Below are 17,970 nucleotides of genomic sequence, written 5' to 3'. Positions count from 1 at the left end.
GGCATATAAATTTTAGAAAAACGAGTAGCACACTTACAGCACGGTGAAAACCCTGAAGATTAGGAGTAAGGACAGGATATCGAACTCCTGGATATTGATTAATGCCTTTCATCACTTCGGTGTGATCAGCCATCTTAAATACATAAGAGTTACATTTAAATATGTAGCTGAATATTAGATCAGACATGTTATTAGATTTTTGGGTAGGTTATAATTGCATATGCAAATATATTCTACAAAATAACACTTGAAATTTTAAAAATGTGCCAATATAACTGCAGAAAAAGTAGTTGTCAGTGTCATAGGTATGATTGGATATGAGCTTAATTAATTCATATAAAAAGATCTGGCCACATTCGTGATTACAGAGACTCAGAAACTTTTCTAATTTCCTTTAAAATGTTCACTTCACCAAAATTTATTCTCTATCATTCTGTATAATTTAATAGTCCAATCCTCAAACATTCCTGATAGTGAGGAGAGTGTGAAAGACTTCTTTGCTATGTCTTTTCCTTCCACAGGAGAATTTTATGACTAAACAGCTTCTAGTGCATGAAATTACAGTGTTTAATAAGATATAAATTATACATATCCATTAGAATAACTTAACAAAGCTGAGATATGTTACTTGGGTAGCACAGGTGTTTCAGTTAGTATAGTTATTATGCTTAATATAGTAAAATCAAAGAATTACTACCTTTTTCTCACAGGCAAAATATAAATACAGTAGAGAAAACAGCTATGACAAAAATTTAACCCACCCTATTAATATTTTATTTTCTGAATCTATTAAAAAATCAACTTTGACTTAAAATATCCAATCCACAAAGTCTACTAGTTACTCTTTTAAAGCAATCACTGATAATCAGATACCATGATTGATACAAGAAAATTATTACTTACATAACTATTTCATATTCTAAAATCTCAAATTATGCATGAACTATGTATGTATGTGTATGTGTGTGTATATATATATATATATATATATATATATATATATATATGAAATAATATATGATGGAATGTATAAAAATAAACTGGAAAATGTGTTTTAATTAGCAATCAACTTACATCAAACCAAAACTGATATCCTTACTGCAGAAATGGAGAATGAAGACTATTGTTTTATCTCTATACATATTTACTTCTTATAATGAACATGTATTATTTTGAATGTTAAAAACATAATTTAACTAAAGCATAAGGGAATTTCCTTAATATATGTATACATACTTTAAAGCAATATAAAATATTACAATATTTATTGTGTTTGCTCTATTAGTCTTCTCAACTTTAGTTAAAAGCCAGCAGACTAAAACTAAACATTTTGAATGAATACAATTTGGATTAATAAAATGTCTTAAATATATTTTAAATTAAAATTAAATTTTTAAGATGCAAAATAATCCCTCTGATTGACTGTCATTGTCATGCCTTACCAGTAATTAAAACTGCTTGGTTCATTCAATACAGACACATTTATTTAAACCTAACATGATTCTTGATCATTTATTTCTAAGGTAACATACCCACCATCTCCCACCTCATTACTATATCCTTTGCAAAGGACATAATATCTACCATATCAATTCATTTGTGATTCAAAAAAGCCAAATCCCTTATTTCATTTTAGTCTCATTTGATGTTAACTCAGATGTTTACTGAGCATTTACCATGTCCAAAACCATATGCTAGATCCTGTGGGAAAAACAGATCTTACTTTTCTGTGAGAAACTGAGGTCCTATCAATGAAGTCATTTGCAAAATAGTTGTGGAGAAAAAACAGACACACATGGAGAATTCACAATCCAAAGGAATACCTTGGCTGCTAATTAAAACACATAAAAGTTTGGAAAGGGAAAATACTGGTATGACCTAGGATAGTCTATGAACATTTAAAAGAAAATATGGCGTACAAACTGAAGTTCTTGACGGTAGCATATTATAAATTTAAAAATAAAAATGGTCATAGTAAGATTTCCAGTTCTACATACTCTTCCAGGTTCTCTCCACTGTCAATCAAGTGCAGTATTCTATTTACTTCCCTGCTGGAAGCTGGGTGGGCTCTGATTGTTCCAACGAATAGTATATAGTGAAAATAATACTGTATGACTTCTGAAGCTAGGTTATAAAAAAGGATATAAGTTCCATATGGCTTTCTATTTGGGGAAAGTTAGTGTGGAGAAATCAGCCAACATGCTAGGAGAAAGAAAAGACTCTCCTATGCAGAGAGGTACCCGAAGAGGCCTCTTGGAGAATCTGTGTCAATTGAGATTGAGGCCCCTAGCCAATACATATTATTATCCCCTCTATCTGTCACTGAAGTAACCTTCACATAACTCTGACCTCCAAAATAAAAGTGTACAGTTGAGATCCTAGACATTATGGACCAAAAACAACCTGTCACTCTGTGCCCTGCTCAAATTCCTAACCTACAGAATAAGTGAACATAATAGATGCTTATTTACACCACTAAGTCCCCAAGGACTTCATTATATAGACATACAATCTGGAGTTCTGAAAAATGGATAGGGCTAGAAAAGAAGGACAGACAGAAACACAACATTTGTCTAGAGAACATTACTGGTGAATAATCAGGGTTGAGATTATAAAGATGGACGTCCTACATTGTGACACATCTTTGACATACTTTCACATTAATCTAAAGATCTGTAATTTATCCTGAAGACAACACAAAGGCATGGAGAGTCAGTGTCGAACTGGCACAGGACTGAATAAAAGCAGTATTATAGAAGGATGAACCAGATGGAGGTACAAAGGTCAGTCTAGAAAGATGGAGATGATTCTCAGATTATCATGAGATTCCAGTTATGTGAAATTCTATTGTAGAAAATAGCACTGGGAATAGAACTCCCAAAGAAAAATTAATAGGACAGGAGCTAATAGCATGAATGATTACTTGAAAATGCAATCCTCACTATTTTATAGATTTCTTTTTAAAATATTTGACATTTGTACAGATTTCAACACAGTTTTTATTATCCACGGATATTGCCTTGGTGCTTGATGCTATTTAGAGTGTGAGCTTTCTGTCTCCTCTCTGCCTTGTTTTTCTCTCACACTTTCTCTCTCTCTCTCTCTCTCTCTCTCTCTCTCTCTCTCACACACACACACACACACACACACACACACACACACACACACGAATAAGCATTAATATGCAAATTATAAGAAAATCATAGCATTTGTTTATAATTTCAAGCAGAAAGAATTTACTATTAGTTTTAGCCTGTTGAAATTAAGTAAAAAGAACAACATTCTCTTACTAGAAAATAATGTCAAATCAATATTACTAATGCTTAAAATTTATTAAACATAATAACCTTAAACATTTATTGGAAACACCTACACTACCAGGATAACAAAAATGAATACTGTGTCCCTAACCAAATATAGATTAGGTTAAAGTATGGCATTCTATCATAAATAGCACAAAGGGCAAATCAAATTTTAATCTACAAGAAATATTAGTCATCTCAGCCTACAAGAGCATTTTTCCATTCTATATATAATTTAATGAAAGTCTTGAATCAATGTGAAGAACCTTATATAATGAAACAAACATAAATTGCTTTTTATAGATATTTCAACCAGTAGAACTACAAAGGAGACATAATAATAACCATGTTTCCATGTCATAACATCTGAATTTTGATAATCATTGAAGATGTCTTCATTTTATGATAAACATATGAACTAGAATCCAAAAACTCACTACTTTTTATTTTGAAAAAAGTCACATATAATGAGGCCATTTAGAAAATAATAGCATTCTGTCCTATTTTGTTTAATAAAGGCAATAAGAAAAGAGTTTAGGATATTCTAATAGGATGTGATGTTATTATAATGAATAAAATAAAGTAGGTTTCAATTAAAGCTATAAAATCCTTACTTTAATATCTTTTTCTTGGACAGTTTATGTTATACTTCAATCTTGATGTTATTTTAATGTCTAAAGTTTAACTATTATTCAAACAATGGAACTAACTATTTCTCTACATTACTGTTTTGACATTTAATTAAAAAAAAAAACCTTCCACATCTGGTTTGATTTAAAATATTTTTCAGATTTTTCTGTGGCTTTTTATTGAATAAAATGCAATATCAAGAAACCTCATGATTTGGTTGGGAACATGTTTTGCCATCATCTGGATATAGTCTGGAAATGACAATACCTGTGACTATATATTCAACAAAGCAGGCCTACCATGAGTAATCAATTTCTTAGGCATTCACATGTTGATATGGATTCAAATACTCATAATATTTGTAAGAGTTTTAATGATATACGAAGGGCTATAAGGATTAGAATGTACTTAGCTTATTGTTTAGAGAATTCATTAACAACTAACAATATCATATTTCAAATAAATTTAAATAGTCCATTTTATACATACTTAGACAACCTACTAACATTTTGCTATTATCTGAACACAATAATCTCTTCTAAACTTTTAGGCTTTTATTATGTTCCCCAGTCAATGGCAATGGCTAAATACAGAATGAGCATTGTTAGTTTTCTGATCCCACCGCAGTTCTCTGAGATTAGTGCAAGTTCAAGATAATGCATATGAGTAAACAGTAATAAACAATGACAAGAGTTTCTCATGAGTTCCAGAAAGGGAGTAAGTAATATTAGAAGTTTCAATATTTTTTGTAAATTAGCTATTAACTTTACAATTGAGGGAATACAAAAGGCAAGATATTTTTTAAATATCACAAGACCATAAATTTTTAAGTTTATTTCAATATTTATTCATTCTTCTTAATATTTATACACATACAATTACTATCTGTCTAACATTTAGGCGTAGAAAAATGAAGCAAATGTAATCCTTTCATTGATGCATGGGCTACTGAGGGGGGCATATAATTATGTGTGTGTGTGTGTGTGTGTGTGTGTGTGTGTGTGTGTATGCATTATATAAAAACACATATACCGTTAAGTACAAAATAACACATAACCATGTCAGAGAACATAGATAAGGAAACATTTTTCTTTATAGCCCAAGCTCAAATAATGACAAAATATTTAAGCTACACCTTATTTATGTCAAATGTAAATCACCCAGGAGCCTATTTTTTAGTGGAGCAATACTCTTCATAGTATTTGAAAGTATTCCAAATTTTTCATTGAGCAAAGTTTTCATATAGATAGATAGATGTAAAATTCGATTTTACTTCATATTAAAATAGTCACTTTAGAGTTGAGGCAAGAACAAATGTTCCATGTCCCACTGTATCTGGTATCAATATATATAAATATACAGGAAAACAAATTTTTAACATGTATGGAACTAACTAGTATGCAGATTATCCTTTCAAATATTATACACGTAAAGTTGTAAGAGAAAGAAACAGTTTCTATTAATACAAAAATCAAATGAAAATGTTTTTCTACCAGAATGTTTTGTTTTTAATTTTTATTAAAATCAAAGAAAATAGAATAAGCCAAAATCATGTGTGAAGTTCACAAAAATGTAATTATTCTTCTAGAAAAGAATATATCTCTGTATAAGATTATACATCACAAAATATTAGATTACATATTAACATGACATTACCAATAATGAGTTATTAAACTGATATTTTTTCCAATCTATCAGTAAAACTATTTTGTTTTATTGTGCTTTAACAGTGCTGGAAAATAGACTGAATCAATTTTCTACTTTCCCCATAGAAAATCTTATAAACTATTGTCATTAGAAAAAGGCAAAGATATACAGTTAAAAAAAAAAAAAACCTATGGGAAAAAATAAGTAATCTCAGACAATTCAAGTTTTCAAAGTACTTTTGTTTGAGGTGTTTATAATGTTTAATTTTAAAATTTTATGATTTCATGAATTCCTTTTTTAAATTAAAAACTAAAATTAATTTTCCCATCAAATTTTATATTTGATATTATAGATTCTTTTTCAAAAAGCAGTAGTGTCTAAGCTGAGGGGTGGGATAATTGGGTCAAATGGTGGTTACATTCCAAGTTTTCTAAGAAATCTCCATACTGCTTTCCATAGTGGTTGTACCAATGTGCAATCCTATCACCAACATATGAGTGTACCTTTCCCATATCTCCACCAACATTTATTGTTACTTGTATTCTTGATAACTGCCATTCTGACTGGAAAGAGATGAATACATGACCAATGTAACTCTACATCACATACAATCACAAGAATGTGATCAAAATTGGAATGGGTTGCACTCCATGTACACATAATATGTCAAATACATCCTACTCTCATGTATATCTAAAAACAACAAATTAAAAAAAGAAGAAGAAAGCCTAGAGAAGGGAAAAAGCAAAGGTAGTATCTCAGAAATGTTTTCTAGGAATTCTTTGTACTAATGTTATGTATCTTCTAATAAGTTTAAAATATCAAAATAGAATATTTCTAAAAGAAAAATAAAATTTTAAAATTAAAAAAAATGTAATGTCTTTGCATACATATCCAGGAATAAAGTTCCTGGCAAATGGTTGGTCACGTGTCTCCTATTTATACACAGATTTCAGCCAAAGAGATGGCCCTGAACTGTCCAAACATATCATTTACAAAGAGCTCAGCAGCTTCTTCATTTGAAGTGACAAGGCATAGACAGTGGCCAACTACTCCAATACTGAAAGCTCTCCAAGATGAGGCCTACTTCACATCTTTCCAGAAATACAATCCTGAAAGAAGGATACTGAGCCATACCTTAAGACTGTTTCTTGAAAATTTTCATATTTCCTATTTCCAATGCTTGTGGTGGAGGTATTAAACAGCAAGTCAAGTTATCAACAAAAGGAGAAGGAGGAGAACATAGAGTTAATGGGATGGGTTTTTGAATAGCACAATTAACAATGGCATCTTTTTCTTTGGGAGGGGTGTACCAGGAATTGAACCTAGGGACACTCAACCACTGAGCCACATTCCCGGACCTATTTTGTATTTAATTTAGAGACAACTCTCACTGAGTTGCTTAGTGTCTCGCTGTTGCTGAGGCTGGCTTTGAACTCGAAATCCTCCTACCTTAGCCTCCCAAGCTGCTGGGATTACAGGCATGTGCCTTGGTGCCTGGCAACACGGACATCTTTTAAAGAAGTGCAGAATCATCAAACAGAAAAGTCCCTGGGTATGGTATTTGAGGGCTCTCCATGTTCACTTTTCACCATCATTTAAAACGAACTTGTCATTGTCAGAATAGATTTTTTCCTTTACTGCAATCCATAGATTTTGTCTCTGCTGTTCCAAGCCAAGCACTATGATATGTAATCAAGAAACTAAACAAAAATATAGATAATCTAAGAGGCAGAAATAAAAGTGGGAACATTTAGAGACTGAGAGACTCTAAAACAGATGTGGGGTGTAGGAAATTTGGGGAAGTAAGGAAAGAGGACTTTTAAATTTTTGCGGTAGGATATTAATTGGCTCCTTTTTAATGTATTATATGAAGCTCAGTAAAAATATATTGTGATTATTTTTAACTATTTTGACATTCTGAGTGTACCTCTAAACATTTTCATTGTTGCCAAAGCAGGATCCTGTGAGGTCCTGAGTTTTATTTTAATTACATGCAACTGAAAGAATTAAGGTTCTTTACCTTGTTAGCCAAATTCTGTGTATAATTCAGAGTTATTAAGAATCAAAGCTAGAAATCTATTAGGAAAAAACCCATTCCTACAAAGAGGAATACTCATTGTAGTCTGTAGCACTTATTACCATGTATACTATGCTTAGTAAAGTGTTTCTCAAACATTAGTTTGAGGACTGCTTGGGTTGGAATTTCTGGACTGATTTTAAAATGCTATTTTGTGTACAATACTAGCCCCAAGAATCAAACTATGAGTGTAAACTGGAAATCTGCATATTCAGCACGTTGCCTGGGTGATTAATATGTGTGATCTAGAAGGGTCTGCAACTCCTTCCCCAGTGAGAAATAAAAATTTTTGAGTAGGTTTGTTCCACAACCCACATAAGACCTAGAGAATAAGATTGCATTTTTTCTCACTCTGCATAAAACTCAACTCAAAGTGGATCAAGGACCTAGGCATTCGACTAGAGTTCCTGTGCTAACAGAAGACAAAGTAGGCCCAAATCTTCACCATGTCATCTTAGGAACTGACTTTCTTAAAAAGACTCCTAAACCAGAAGGAGTAAAATCAACAATCAATAAATGGGATAGAATAAAACTAAAAAGTTTCTTCATAGCAAAGGAAACAATCAATACTGAAAAGAGAGCCTACAGAATGGGAGAAAGTCTTTTCCCACATGCAGCTCAGATAGAGCATTAATCTCCAGGCTATATAAAGAACTCAAAAACTTAACACCAATAAATAAATAAATAAATAGCCTGGGCTGCGGTTGTAGCTCAATGGAAGACTGCCTGCCTAGCATGTGTGAGGCACTGGGTTCCATTCTTAGCACCACATAAAATAAATAAAAGTCCATCAACAACTAAATCATATAAAAACAAAACAAAACAAATAACCCAATCAACAAATGGGGAAGGAACTGAATAGACACTTCACAGAAAAGAAAATACAATCGATCAACAAATATATGAGAAAAAAAATGTTCAACATCCCTAGCAATGAGAGAAATGCAGATCAAAACTACTCTTAAGATTTCATCTTACTTCTGTCAGAATAGCAATTATCAAGAATACAAGTAACAATAAATGTTGGCAAGGATATGGGCAAAAGGTACACTCACACATTTCTGGTGGGGCTAAAAACTGGTGCAACCACTATGGAAAGCAGTATGGAGACTCCTTAAAAAACATGGGATGGAAATCACCACTTGACCCAGCTATCTCATTCCTCAGTTTATACCCAAAGGACTTAAAATCAGCCTACTCCAGTGATACAGCTGAATCAGTGTTTATAGCAGCACAATTCAAAATAGCTAAACTATGGAACCAACTGAAGTGCCCTTCAACAGATGAATGGATAAGGAAAATGTGGTATATGTACATGATGGAATATTACTCCGTCTTAGAGAAGAATAAAATTATGGCATTTGCCTGTAAATGGATGGAACTTATGCTGAAAGAATTAAGCCAATCCCAAATAACCAAAGGCCAAATGTTTTCTCTAATATGTGGATCCTGATTCACAATAGGGCAGGGGGGTGGCTAGGGAAGAATAGAGGTACTTTGGATTAGACAGAGAGGACTGAAGAGAGGGGAGAGGGTATGGGGGTAGGAAGAATAGTGGAATGAATCAGACACTATTACCCTATGTGCATACATGATTGCATGATCAATGTAACTCTACATCATGTACAACCAGAAAAATGAGAAATTATACTCCATTTATAGATGATATGTCAAAATGCATTCTACTGTCATGTATAACTAATTAGAACAAGTTGAAAAATTATTTTAAAAACTTGCATACAAATGTTGATAGCAGCATCATTCCAAAGTATAGAAATAACCCAAATGTCTTCAACTGATAAATGGATAAATGAAATGTAGTATATAAATACAATGGAATACTATTCTACAATGAAAAGGATCAAGTAAATGGTACATGCTGAAAAAATGAAGAAACCTCAAAAACATTATGTTAAGTAAAAGAAGTCAGAAACAAAAAGCCATGTATTGCATGCTTTCATTTACATTAAATGTTCAGGCAAATCTATAGAGGTAGAAAAGACATTAACATTCTCAAGAGGCTGAGGGAAGAAATAGAAGGCAAGCAATTGCTAATAGGTACAGGACTTAATTTGGGCATGATGGAAATATTCTAAAATTTATTGTGGTGATTGTTGCACAACTCTGGGAACGTACTAAAATCCATTAAACTGAAAGAAAATAAAAGATTTTATCTTATGCTTTGCTATGAGCATCATCAAGATAAAGAGTGCTAGAATAAGTCACACCACTCTCAACATATTGGAGATTATGAAATTGGTTTCAGGTTGTATCAGACACCCAAGACCACTAGAGAGCCAAAGAACATTACATCAAGGTTATCCATTCCTCTACTGGAGCCCTGTTAGCTACAAACCATTCAACAGTGCAGAGAAGCTAAGTTCCCAGAGTTGTGGGATGATATCTTTACCAGAGCATCCAATTCTTAGAAAAATGCTCCCAGCTCATCTCTAGCCATACCAAAAGGTTTACAATGCTACATCATGCTAGTTCACATCTCTGATCCTCCATATCACTCCATCTGCCCAAAAATCATTCCTCCCTTTTCCATCTAGTTAATTGACTTAATCTTCCATTTTTAAACTCAAAAGCTCCACTTCTAACACATTTTCGAAAAATAGCTTGACTTAGGTGCTTTGTACTTTCATAGGTTACTGTCTGTTTATCAATGCTCTTATCAAACCTTATATAATTTATGTGTCTTTCTCCCTAACTTATCTGCTCCTAAAATACCTTGCATAAAAAGAGCATTTAATAAATGATTGTCTAATTAAAGGTCATTTGTCCTCCTTGGTTTAAGCCATTTATTCGAGTTTGAATTAACTTTGAATTCAGTTCAATGTAAATTGTGATTCTTTTTCCTCCATTAATTGCTCTAATATTTTATTGCTAGCAATAACAGTAATAATGACAAAGTCACATTTACTTTATTCTGAGGTAGAGGTTAGGTCTATGTGTGTTGAGTTTTTTATGTGCTGTCTCTTTAAACATTTTTAATTATCCAATGAGTGAGATGATTTCTGTAGAAGAAAAAATAGATCTAGAGATATAAGGAAGAGGAAAGTCACCTAGCTAGTGAGTGGAGGGTTTGGGCTGAAGTTCAAGTCCATCTGACTGTAAAGTGTGTTCTCTGTATAAACTCCTTGATAAATACATCTTCCATATCTTCTATATTTTCATCTTGGCTACTGCTAAATATTTTGTGTATCAAAATGGCAAAAACAAAGCTTGCTAAAAGAATTCAGTTCAAACAATTTGGAGGCATATTTTACTATCTAAATAATGAAATCTACTACCTAATAAATCTAGTACCTTTCAATTTAGACTCATCATCGAAATTATTTGAGGTACATTTTTTTTAAATGCTGATTTCTTGGATCCATATGTTACAATCTGATCTGTTCTGCAGTTGGATCCAGTAATTCTGGGCTGGCAAATATCTCAGGAGATGCAAGGTATTGGCAAATTTGGGAATCACAGTGAATTTCAATGGAAAGGCTGGGACTTGAGCGTGACCAAACAAGTACACTCTAGCTCTCTGCCCACATTCTAAAAAGGTAAGTCTCATTTAATTTTTATTCAGAGGTAAATTCAAGTTGTGCGGGCCAGAAGTGATTGCAATTTGGGGTGAAGCCTCTTTAAGAAAAAGATCTAACTTTCTAAGGTTTAATTAAGATATATAACTAGGTGTTTTGATTACCTTTTTTGTCACTGTGACCAATTACAAGAGTAATTTAGAGAAGGAATAGTTTACTCAGGCTCAGGGATTTGGAGGTTCAGTCAATGGTCAGCTGTCTTCGGAGCTTAGGTAAACAAAACATCATGGTGAGAGAACGTGATAGAAGAAAACAGCCCAGGACATAGTAACAGGAAGCAGAGAGAGCTGCCTTCATCATAGACAAAATATAAACCCCACAGTTACTCCCCCGGGTGACCTACTTCCTTCAGCTACATCCCACCTGCCTACAGTTACCACCCAGTTAATCAATATCAGTGAATTAATCCACCCATTAGGCTATACCTCCCATAATCTAATCTTTTCATGTCTGGATATTCTTTTTTTGTCTCACATATGAGCTTTTGGGGACACCTCATATCTAAACCATAACAGTAATTGAACACATTGATAAGATTAATCCTAGGACCTGGGGAGGGACCAAAACAGATCTGTTCCCATCTGTATCATGTATTGAGGTTCAACATAAGATTCTATCCAAGGTAAAAACAAGAAGTTTCAGTGACTAATAAAAGTTTGAAAAATAGCATCCTTTGTGAAATTTCCTATCTTCCATAGTGACATCATCATAATAGTCAAGAAATTTTCTGAAATACAGATTTAAAGTATCTATAGTATTGCTTTGCCTTACCACTTCAGAAACACTACCAACAAAAAATTGAAGTCAACTGAATATGTCTTATTCTTGGGCATATTCATAATATTTCTAGGCGTATCTGTGTTTCAAAATTTTCTACTTAATAAACAATCTTAAATTTTTCCATAAAATAGACTTAAACTCATGGACCTATAACCTTACAATATGCTAAATATTTTTCAAAAATATTTTTAAAGGATGCTTTGGTTTTGCCCCACTACCGACACCATAATCCAGAACAACATTCGTATTTCTTCAAGATAAGTAGACACTGTCAGGAGTTGTTTGTCTACCATCTCCACTGGTCAGATTAGACATAACTGATGGCATTACTTTCTGTATGCAGGAGTACATCAGGAAAGACAGATACAGAGTATGCGATTTTTTTCAACACATGCCATTGATTAATCTAAAAATGTAAATAATGTGGTTTCAGACCCTATAACTCAAACCTCAATTTGAGCAGTAATTCCTCTTAATGGTAACATTCATAAATTCAGTAATGAGAAAAAATGGTTCTAACAGTAACCATCCTGACTATGCTGGGTGAAAATGCTCTGGCCAGCTATGCATAGCACTGTAGCCTGGGTACTATAACCCTGTCTCATTCACAGACTCTTTACACAAATTCCATATATCTTAGCCTCAGTAGCATAGAGAAAATCTTGGTCTGCTTGAAGAAGTAAGACAGTTTTAATAAATCACAGTCTTACAATAATAAACACAGGAAATCTCTGGAAAATTGAACATCCAGTTTTGTTTTTTTTTTTCTTTTCTTTTCTTCTTTTTTTTTTCCCCCTTCCCAACACTCTGTCTTGGCTGCCAAAGCTAAAACGGTCTGACACCACACTCACAAAACTTCTTAAGTCCAGAAGCCTGAAAACTAATTTGGCCTGGTGTATGACTTCCTGTACTTCCTTAGTCAACCTTGCCTTTGTTCACCAAGGACGCCTGCACTGCCCTCTCCTGGATGGAATGCCTGTTCTCCTTAGGAGAGACCAAGCCACTGAGAGTCTCCCTGTAAACACAGGCATTTTAATCCTAATGCACCAAGGACTACAAATACTCATTTTTAAATTATATAATAATCTCAACCTACCCAAATGGATTTGTGGGTTGCAAACTGGGAGAGGAATGTTCTGGACAGGGAAACACACACACAGGTCATTTTATTCAATAACATTTTCCAGTTTCCCAAGATAAACATAAGGACTATACATTAGTTATTCTTTGTTCAGGTCAATGCCTTTTGTGACAACCCTCCTGGTCTTCCCACGTCAAAACAATCACATTCCCAACATCATTCTGAAGTAGGGGCAAGAAGTCTCAAAGCTCCCAGTATAATTTTCTTCCCACTCAACTTTGCTACCTCTCATATATTATGCCTTTGTGTTCTATAATAACATCGTAGTTATTTTCTTTACATGAAAGCAGAAGTGAATTTTAAAAGACTGGAACTAACTGTACTCATTCTACACTGACTGTAAATGCAGTTTCCCTTCTATTCTTAAATGCCCTTCTGCAAGCCAACTCTAAACACTATAGGTGGCTACAATAATGAGAAAGAGGGTAGGCCTGAGTTGTAAGAGGTGGACTAACTCCCTGGAAATAAAATACTGACAATGAAAAAAAGCTGTGGCAAAAAGTATTTTATTGCCATGAAAATCAACACTATCACTGCTATAGCTTATGATTTAGCCATGATATGAATCTGGAGATCTCCGAATAAATAGTGCAAAAGGCAGAAGAACCTCAAAAGTTGGCCAGAAAGCCCAGTAATAAACTGTTCAATACACTCAAGGGTTTATTTGATTATAACTCATTTAAAGATATTCACTGGATTTTTAGAACACCTTTGTATGACTTTTAACTATTTTAGTGATTTTATTCTTATTATTCATTTTAAGTTTTTAACTGCCTTGTTAGGCATACATGGTAGCTATTGTTTAGCAACTTCCTGTTTTCAATTTTTGAGTCCTACAAAAATCCAATACAGTTGTAAATATAGACACAATAAAAGCAATGAATGAGAGAATGAATAAATGGAAAGAATCCAAAACAGGAGATTAAAATACTTTACCAAATCATATCATAAAATGAGTAACATTCAGGTTTCAGATTTTTCTGTTGCTCCATCAGAAAGCACACATTAAATAATAGATATAATGATGTCCCCAAAAGCTCAGGAAGTCTACAACTTGAAGGATGTGGGGTAGGGTGGCAGAAATTATTATACTTAGACTACAGGTAATACATTTCTTAGTATATACTATAAGCAGAATTCAGTGTAAGAAACATGCATTTTTTAACTAATGATTGTGCTAAACTTACCAATAGATCTCATCTCATAGATGTAGAAGGTCAGAGTAATTAGGATTAGTGCTATGAAGTTATTAACATGAATTTGCTTCAAAATATTGATATAACAAAGAATGTTTAACTGTAACCTATAAGCTTTTTATTAGCAAATTCAAATTTTTCAAAGGAATTATGAAATTCTTTAAAAGAATGTCCTCTATATTACTATGAAGAATATCTAAAATCAATAGGTGTTACAGAATATTCTATTATTCTACAAAGTAATAATCCAAATTAGCCTAATCAAGAGAAATGGATAGATATTTTAAATATATAAAAGAGTAATAAAATCACATGCTTTATAAAATGTTTTCTATTTATAGATATACTGGTAGGGAAATATACTTATCTGTTTTATTTAATCAAATTTGTAAAAAAAAAAGTAAAATATTAGCATTTATAAGTTTCATTAGTGTGTAGATTTTAAAATATAACATTTATTGTCTAATGTGATTTTGAAGATATATTACATTTAACATTAAGATTTATTTCTCTTTAATCCATATTACCTCTAGATTTTCCAGCAACATATCAGACAATTGTAGATTGATATGCATGTATCTAAAACCAGAAAAACTACTTTTATTTTTAAAAATTACCTAAAAAGTGAAATTCTTTATAAATATCAGCAAAATTCATATCTTTTAAAATCATTATCTATTTCTAAAAACTGGTATGTTGTGTTTATTTATCATGCTCAGTATAGAAGGGTCATGAATTCTTAAAAGTCATTTCTACTCGAAAGTACTCAAAACTGGTGAACAAATTGGACCACATTAACACCCTACTGTTTTATATTTTAAACCAGGTTTTGAGTAATGGATGTGATTTTTCAAGTAAGCAAGTTGTAACTATGTCACATTGGAAGGACTTTAGTTCCCCCTCAACTAGTCCTTTGGGCATACTCTGTGTCTCCCAGAGTAGATTGCATTTAAGTGGCTTAGCAGGAGAGACATCAATGGAATGAGTTTCTGCTAAAATAAGATCAACAAACTCAGAGTCCTGCAAAAAAGACCATTAAAATGTCAGAGTCAAGTCTTTCTGGGCCAAATGGACCTTTATTTGGCTCAACATTTTATACAATTATATTATACAGAGCTTTCAAATGTTAGTGCATCCAGATAGCTCTACTAAGGACCAAAGTTTAAGAAAGTTTTGGTCAGAAACAAAAGTGGAATTTTAATGTAGTCCAAGTGACTTTGAAAATTTAGTTATTTTTTTAATGGGAAAACTTATAGAAAATTTGATGAAAATAATGAACTCAATAAAATTGAATAAAAGATGAAATAAAATATTTTATTGTAATATTTTGCTTTATACTCTTACAAATGTAAGAACAAAGAAAACCAATTTGTTAGTCAACATGTAACAGATCAAACAAATTTATTGAAAAGTAGTTCAAGCTTGGCATAATGAATCTTTTAATATATTTGTTTTTAGCGTAATGTGAGAAAAGGCCAAAATAAATTGAAATTACATGTTCTTCTTGAAAAAAAAATCTAGCCAATAAAATTGCTGGCATTATTGTTTTTAATTATCAGCTTTGCTTTTTCTTTGATATGGTAGTGGAACAGAAAAAGTCACTGTTAAATGCTGAGTAGTACCAAACAATATTAACAACACATTTTTTTTCTTATTTTATTGTATACTATCCTTAAACAAGTTCAAAGACAGAAAAAAAAATGTTTTCCCACCTGCCAAACTTTTGTTCATATTTCCATATCATGATTTAAGAGAAGCAAAGGGTATTTTAAACTTTTTTGAATATACTTCAGGCAATTGCTTACCCAATGTGAAAATAGTAGCAGGGATAAAATTATACAATGTAGCAGCTTTAAAATATCGAATTTCAAGTTAATTATTGCTTTCAGCCAAGCATGATAGTGCACACTTTAAATCTCAGTGACACAGGAAGCTGAGACAGGAGGATTGCAAGTTGGAGGCCAGCCTCAGCAACTTAGCAAGGCCCTAAGCAACTTTGTGAGACCCTGTCTCGAACTAAAAAATGAAAAGGGCTGAAGATGTGGGTTAAGAACTCCTGGGTTCAATCCCTGATACCAATAAAATAAAATAAAATAAACTTAATCACGGCTTTAAACTCAGAAAAGATGAAGCAACATCCCTCTCTTTTCTTGATCAGAGAAATATAGAAATTTAGATCATCATTGTATGTAGAAATGTAGTGAGTCCCAATACTATATAAGTAACATTTGCACAGGATATAAATCAACTTTAACACCATAACATAGACAATGTCTAGTTTAATATTCAGAATACACAGTTATTTTCATTTAGAAGGAGAAAATTGCATATTTTGATGCACATTTTAATGTCACAACTTAAAATAATGCAGGGTCTGTGCTAAGAAAAGATCAACAAAAGTCTAATTGCTACTTTTCATTTCTGGAGTATAATAACTTGTGCTCTGAAAATAAAACGCCTTCGTCACATTTTTTTTTTTCCTTTCAAGAATAAGTAGGCAAAACCTAAATAATGTAAGTCACTGAACTGAGTCATGTGTCATATGTGAGACATGAGAGGTAGGTTACAGTAGATTTTCTGTAACAGTGTCCATCCAAAGTTGGGACATTAATGACCAGGTCTCATGTGAAAGACATAGCTTCCGAAATACATGGAAACCATTTTTCCACAGCAATTTGTGCAGCAGTGTGTGCTCACTGTTTTCCGGATATGTTGCAGGGGCTTGTTGGGTAAAAGAAAGAAACTGCAAGCTCTCACTTTGGCCCTTTACTTTCTGGCTTTTTCCTTCTTCCTTTCTGGCAGAAGAGTTATTTCCCCTCCTGTAGTATTACCCTCTCTAGTTTGGGCTATTTGTTTGGAAATAGGTGTACAGGAAAAGTCTGGCTTCACTTCTGGACAGAAATAGTTATGAAGGCACATGCCAATGACTCTCCTTCATCAGTTCCGTCCTAGGTCTACCTTAACTGTAGATGGGGATGGGAAAAATGCAGAGGGTCCTTGATGCAGGGTTTCACTCTCATGTTGTCTACACAATACCTCTCCCTCAAATGTTCAACCCAATCCCATTTGAGGGAAAGCAATTTTGTAAAGGGAGTTGGTAGGAGCGCTGCTATTATGTGTTCCATCTAAGTGAGAGGCTACCTGGACTCATTTCAAAAGCACTGGTAATCATGGCAGCATTAAAATATGTATTGCTTGGAATTTAGGCATTTCAGAATGCAGAGCTTGTTTCTCTATAAACTGTATTTATTCTTTATCAGTAAGAAAAAAACCCCACATAATTAGGTTAATTACTAGGCCATTTTAAAAAAAGATTTTAAAAAGTGACCTTGAGCCACCTGCCCTCCTTCCAGAATGCCACACTTCAATCAGACAGTGGTGCCTTGCTGGCTCTGGTGGCACAGGCCTATAATCCCAGAGGTTCAGGAGGCTGAGGCAGGAGGATCGCAATTTCAAAGCCAGCCTCAGGGAAAGCAAGGTGCTAAGCAACTCCGTGAGAATCTGTCTCTAAATATAAAGTACAAAATGGGGCTGGAGATGTGGCTCAGTGGTTAAGAGTCCCTGAGTTTAATCCCTGAGACAAAAAAAAAAAAAAAAA

General features: G+C 33.1%; 1 protein-coding gene across 6 annotated transcripts in view; it reads right to left on the bottom strand.

Annotated features, from left to right (window-relative positions):
* The window catches only part of Hmgcll1 (3-hydroxy-3-methylglutaryl-CoA lyase like 1), a 130,566-nt gene that overhangs the window by 71,555 nt on the left and 41,041 nt on the right, over positions 1–17,970 (bottom strand). For 4 of the 6 annotated variants that reach the window (XM_076860069.2, XM_076860071.2, XM_076860072.2 and 1 more), the window contains one exon: positions 38–133. The exons of the other annotated variants lie outside the window; for them this stretch is intronic. In XM_076860069.2, the coding sequence (XP_076716184.2) occupies positions 38–133 (96 nt within the window). The remainder of the gene's footprint in view (positions 1–37; positions 134–17,970) is intronic. 6 annotated transcript variants of the gene reach the window in all.

This window comes from Callospermophilus lateralis, chromosome 6 (assembly GCF_048772815.1).
Source record: "Callospermophilus lateralis isolate mCalLat2 chromosome 6, mCalLat2.hap1, whole genome shotgun sequence".
Taxonomy (NCBI): Eukaryota; Metazoa; Chordata; class Mammalia; order Rodentia; family Sciuridae; genus Callospermophilus; species Callospermophilus lateralis.
Note: the sequence above shows the minus strand (reverse complement) of the source record. Positions and strands in the feature narration are given on the sequence as shown.